This window comes from Harpia harpyja, chromosome 1 (genome assembly GCF_026419915.1).
Source record: "Harpia harpyja isolate bHarHar1 chromosome 1, bHarHar1 primary haplotype, whole genome shotgun sequence".
Taxonomy (NCBI): domain Eukaryota; kingdom Metazoa; phylum Chordata; class Aves; order Accipitriformes; family Accipitridae; genus Harpia; species Harpia harpyja.
Genome location: NC_068940.1, coordinates 53349038 through 53355037, shown reverse-complemented (window position 1 = coordinate 53355037; position 6000 = coordinate 53349038). Strand labels below are relative to the sequence as shown.

Sequence of the window (6000 nt, the reverse complement as noted above, 5' to 3'; positions counted from 1 at the left end):
CTGTGAGGCTCAATTTCCCTTTTCCTCATGGAAATGCTGGAAACCCCAGTGCCTGACTGCTGCTGGCCACGTTGCGGCAATGCTGTGGGGCAGAGCAATCCCTTGCTGCCGGCAGGCTTGGGAGGTGCTGGGGTGTGCAGCGCAGCAGTGGCCTCTAGCTGTGCACAGCTGTTGTCTCCTTCAACACGACTATGGCTGGAAGAGCTCCAGATGTACATCGCTGTCAAGGTAGGTCCTGCCTGCAATCCAGCAGCGTTCAGGGTGGAAGGGGAAGGATGGAGGTTATACTTTTCTAGGGAAGCACTGATAATGCTCCTGGAGATGGTACTTCTTCCAAAAATGCCTGAAAACCTCCAAAAGAAATTGGGTGGGGTAGGAAGAAGATGTATGAAAAATGGTGTTCAGGTGGGGCTGTGCCAGGTTTGCTCTTTTTGTTGTCTAAAGGCAAAAAAAGGTGCATGGCAGTACATTCCCCAGCTGGGAGGGAGAGGGAATTGCCCAGGAGGGATTTGCTTAAAATGTTTCTTGAGCTGCGCTGCAGCCTGTGGTGCAGCGAGGGCCCTGGGTGGTCTCCTACATAGGACCACAGCACTGCTGGCCCTGGCAGCCCAGCAGCTGCAAAACAGCCCCTGGCTCATGCCCGCCACCAACTGAAGTTGGCACCTTCTCAAGCTCCGATCCCTGGCCTTAGGTGGAAACATCCCCTCGCGGGTTTGGAGCCATCCCAACCCGGCGATATCATACAACCTGATCACGCAGTTGATTTTAACAATCTTTATTGAATCACAATTAACACAACTGTGTCCCTTAGGTCAGTTTAATTCCCTTAGCTTAATGGGATTTTTGCTCTTGAAGAGTACTATCCAGCAACTGAGGCAAGAAATGCCTGAGACACACAGCAGTGCTACGCGAGGGCACTGTTTACACCCACCGAGGCACCAATCCTACGCAGTGATGGTGATGGTCTTCTCCACAGAGATCCCTTTGATCTCGGTCGAGGTCAGCTTGGCTACTATTTTCTTCTCTCCTAGTCTTGTCGGAGTGCATATTATTTCAGACTTAATGATCCTACCAGGCTTTACATCCCTGAGGAGAAAGAAAAAACAAATAGTCCCAGCCTGAGTTATGGTTCTTATTTGCTGCTTTTGAATCATTTTGCCTAAGGAAATAGCTGCTGCATGTGTTTAGGGTGGGTGTTTCCCTTCTCCCGTGACCAACAAGCAGCAAGCAGGGCTTGGCACGGTGGCGGTGGCTGGTGGTCCCAGTGATCCTGGGGACCTTCCCCAGACTTCCCCATACTGCTGAAACACTAAATTGGGCTCTGAAGGAAGCAGCTGTGTTCATGCTGGCCAGGCAGCACCGGAGGAGAGCCCCTGTTGTGCCCGAATACCCTGAGCGCACCAACCTCTGTGTGGGTCTTTCTGTTGCGTGGAATGCGCCCAAACATGGCATGGTTTTGAACACAGCTTGCAAAGGGCCCTGTTGTTCCAAATCCCCTAACTGCTTTGTCAAGGGAAATAAAAAAAAAGAAAAAAGTGGAGTCCTGCCAGGCTTATTTCATACTGGGCTCATCTCCTTACCCCTCATCAAATGTCGCCATCTTAAATAGGCCCAAGCCCTCCACCAGCAGCTTGCAGTTGTCCAGGGGCATGTTCAGCTTGTTCTTGAAGATGAAGGCACAGGTGAACTCCTTGTTTAGCTTGGCTGTTTCTGGCATCTGGCAGAGGAGGAAAGAGAGAAACAAACCCAAATACCGGGAATCAGAGGGGTAATAAAGATGCTGGAGCTGCTGCAGGTTTGCTCCTCACCACCAGCATGGCAGGGGACAGCCCCCTCATATCCTTTCCACCCTCCCATGGCACTGCATGCTCTGCCTTGCTGGCTGTTTTTCCAGCTTTTCTGTCTGGTTTCTCAACACGTTTTTCCTTCAGGAGGTGGAGCTGTGGGATCGGAGACGGGCCAGTACAAACCCTCCTCTTCCATCCCCTTCCCTCCAGCAGCCCCTGCCTGCCCATTTTAGATGGGGCAATAAAATCTTAATTTCATGGCTGCTTTCAACCTTCAAATAAAGGCTGAATAGCCAAATAAAATGCCAAGGACGGCACATCCCAGGAGGCAGCTGCTAGGGCGATCCCCCTGGGAATGCTACTACCACCATGGTGTTACAGTGAGCAGGGCTTTAACCCTCGTCCCCGAGGAGCTGGGCTGGCAGCTGCCTCACCTGGATGGTGATGGGGGGGTACTCGAAGCTCATCGTCGTCTCCTTGGTGAGTTTGTCATCCGTCCCCTGGACCTCAGCAATAGCGGTGATGTGGACGAGCACTTCGTCTTCCACCGAGGCCAGCGTCTTCATGTATGCGTCAGCCGCAATTTTCAGAGGGACCTGCATCTCTGCAGGAGAGAAAACACAACTCAGTGCTTCATCACACGCCCAGGAATTGGGTGGCAAAGTCAGCTCTGGTGGCTGGTGTCCTAGGGTGTGGGATGAGATGTATTTGCCGAGACCATCCTGCTTTCAGCTAGACCCAGGGGCCCATTGGGGCCGTGTCCCCGTGGGGGGAAGCTCCAGCTGGGCGGGTGGCACCTGGCCTGCTCAGCCCATGGGAAGGGTGGCTGAGCCCACACCATCTCCCTGCCAAGCTGAGCGCTGGCTCAGGTTCACATCAGCATCTTGGCAGCCCTTGCCCCCCCCCGCCCCGGCACTCAGGAGGAGGCAGAGGAGAGTGAGGTTGGGTACATTTAAGCCCGTGTCCCCTGGGGTTTCTCTGAGGCAGTGCTTTCTGTAAAATTAGCAGTTTTCCTTTCACTTCAGATTTTGTATTTAATTGCCTGGACAAACTTCCAGTGGCTCGGAAAAGCCCCAGCGTCAGCAGCGCTGGAGCCTGAATGTTGCTTTAGCTGCGAGGCTTCGTGGCCTCTGGGAATCAAAAAACAAAAAAGCCTGTCCTCTCTAAATGTATGTAGCTACCTTTGTGTCCTACCCTGCTGCATTTTGACAGCCACAGTATATGCGTGAAAACACTCAGCAATCACCAGCAGCAAAGATTTTTTTTTTTTTTTTGCAAGAGTAACTCACACTTGGAATGAGCAAGTGCTGTTAATTATTCATCACTCATTAGTCTCTTGTTTAGCAAATTTCAGTCACATCACTGGGGATCAGAAATGCAACCCAGGTCGCTCAAAAATATGCAATGAACAGCAAACAGCTCTTGGGATCAGCCAGGCAGGCAGCCATGAGGTTGAAATTTGCTTGGGTGAAGAATTCAGAAAATAACACTCACCAGCATCACCACCACCTGATCAACATTAGAGTGGCAAGCACAAGAACAAAAAAAGGCTGAAATTTCCAGCCATCTAAATCCTATGAGGGACCTGACCCTTACAGATGCACCCAAAGCCTGCGGTGGCATCTTTGATGCTTACACAGTGAAGATGGGAGGGAGATGCTCCAGCACACCTCGCTCACACCGTGAAAACGTCTGTCTGCCCACACTGATGTATTTCTAACCATCTTGTTGAAGCTGCAGCAGGGACAGGGCTTTCACATTTTGGTCCCTGCTTCGGTGGGATCCCAGTCTGTAACTGAGACTCCCACAAGCAGTAACAAGAGAGGTAGGTAGCAGGCAGGCAATTTCTGGTCTTCATGCTGTACAGAGCCATGCAGTGACCTACAGCAGAGCTATTGGGAACCAGCTGGAGTGAAACCCCAGACTGCCACAGTAAATAGTCCATAGAACACAGTAAGCTCTCCGTGCCTACCAGATTTGCCTTCAAGCTTGATAGTCTCCTTGACATAGCCAAGGCTGGCCTCAACTTTCCCAGTATAGGACTGCAGCTGGCAGGAGCCGGCAAGATTGATGGTCCAGCTCCCAGGAGCAGAGGTCTTCACCATGATGGCCAGTTCAAGGGGACTGCCAGGATACAAAGCTGCTTTATTGGTTATCTCAAGCTGGAGACCAGTCTTGGAGACCTCCTCATGCAGGACCCGAGGCTTAGAGGCCACCTCATCCATGGGCCTAGATGATGAGAAGGATGCACGAGGTGTCATTCCTGAAGGGTGTATGAAGGAGGAAGCTTTCTGCATGGCCCTCCTTTCCTCTTTGGAGCCTGGATGCAGAAAAAAGAGGGGTGATATAGCTCTATCTCAGTCTCTTCACCCAGAGCCACCTTCCCTTTATTTACGCTTCTGCTGCTGAGCAGAGAGGATGTCAGGGCACCTCCAGCCTCTGCTCAGGAGACCTTCTTGGTTTACACTATCACCAGATCTAACTGTAGCATTTTAGACTGGAAGAATTTCCTGAAGGAGACACTTTTAGAGGATGGACGCTCTTAAATTTTACAGCCTAATGCGGAGGGTTTTTTGTTTGTTTGTTTCCAATATGATCTAGGGAATGGAAAGACAAAAAGAAGAATGAGTAAATGAAGCAACGGTGAGTCTGACCACTAGGCTGGCCGCTCAGTCCGTTTCTTTCACTGCCTGCAAGCTTGCTCGCACCTGTCCCTAAAGAGCAGCCTATGGGTGTCACTGCGGGCATGAAGATGCCCAGGAGCAGCACTGCCTCCCCCAGGTCTCCAGGCCTCACACAGGATTTGCCACTGCAGCTACTCCTGCGGTTTTCTCCTGGAGAAAACACGCATTGTGCGGTGACCTACATGGCCAGGGGTCTCCTCTCTGGTACGACTTTAGAGGATAGGGGCAGTCACCTTCAGGGAACTTGTACTGCGCAGTGATGTCTTCCCGCTCGTCCTGCCCCACGGCTTTTGTGCTTATGTTCATGCCGATACCTTGGGTCTCCGTGCTAATCCTGGTGTACTTATCCTTGCCGTTCACCTTCTTGACGACCCAGTAGACTTTGTCAGCATTCACTTCCGCATACACAAACTTGCTGTCGAAGGGCAAATACACATCCCCTTCTCGGATAGCCTTCAGTGGGCATGGACCACACTGGAAAATACCTAGAAAGCGCATTCAACACCATTTGCTTTTTCAAATACGAGCAGACCCTCCAATTTTTGTTCCACCCTCGGACCCACCCAAGCAGGAATCTGTGGCCATGGTAGTTGACTTTTAGTAGTAAATATTCCTCCAACTCAGTGATGAACTCCAAAAGCCCCCACTTATCCCATAGCTGTTTGGGCTTTTTTAAAGATGACCAAGGTCTGGTAAGAGCTTTTACGTGTTTTCCCTCACTTAAGTAATTTTAAGGTTTGGAAATCGTGGCTCGGTAATGGAGTCAACCGAGTCCAGCCACCTGTGTTTGATCTCCTTGCAATATCCCACTTTCTGCACAGCCTTGAGGATTAATGTTTTCTTTCCCACCTCCGAATTCCCTGCGTCTGTGCAGGGAGGGTAGTCACCAATTTTGACAGTCACTCCTCTCATTTACCAATGAACAGACTCATGACTTCCTGAGGAAAGCTCTACAGAAAGCATCTTTACTGGGGAAAGCTGTGGCACCTCTTGCTACAGAATGCTTTGAGTCCTCAACTTCACCAAAGAAATCAGAGGATGGTGGAAAGAGAAATTAGCTCTGATTTCCAGCTGTGCACTCTAACCTCTGCAATGACATTCATGTCCCCACAACGTCCTACAGGGTTGGTTTTCTGCCTGCCAAGAAACACCATTCCTCCTACCCCGGGCTAAGACGGCAGGAGTGAGATCTCTAGCTTTAGGATGTCACTGCCCAAGTGCGTGAAGCTGTGCATGGGGAGTACGTGCTTTGCTGACTGGGGGGCATGGTTTTCATATGAAAAGTCCCTGCCTCCCTCGGCAGTTGCAGAAGAGCCTTTCTAGGCAAATCCTACCTTGACTTTGCTCCTGAGGGGTTGAATCGATTGCCTGCCAGCCATCAAACCCCTCCGGCAGGTCTGTCCGCTTCATCCAGACATCGTTCCACACATGGAAGTTCCTGTGTGCATTTGGGTTGGAAAGAAAAGGAGTGAGCTGTTACAGCCAGAAGAGTCGCGATCTCCTCCCTTAATCCTTAAGTAAGGGCAGGT

At 51.0% G+C, this 6000-nt stretch overlaps 1 protein-coding gene across 1 annotated transcript in view; it reads right to left on the bottom strand.

Moving 5' to 3' along the window:
- Nucleotides 1–801: 801 nt before the first annotated feature.
- Nucleotides 802–6000, bottom strand: part of TGM4 (transglutaminase 4) — a 24406-nt gene continuing 19207 nt past the window's right edge. Inside the window, exons 10-15 of the mRNA XM_052794502.1 lie at nt 5806–5909; nt 4705–4956; nt 3760–4107; nt 2222–2391; nt 1581–1717; nt 802–1086 (exon numbers count right to left, since the gene is read on the bottom strand). Of these exons, the coding sequence (XP_052650462.1) occupies nt 945–1086; nt 1581–1717; nt 2222–2391; nt 3760–4107; nt 4705–4956; nt 5806–5909 (1153 nt within the window). The 3' untranslated portion in view covers nt 802–944. The remainder of the gene's footprint in view (nt 1087–1580; nt 1718–2221; nt 2392–3759; nt 4108–4704; nt 4957–5805; nt 5910–6000) is intronic.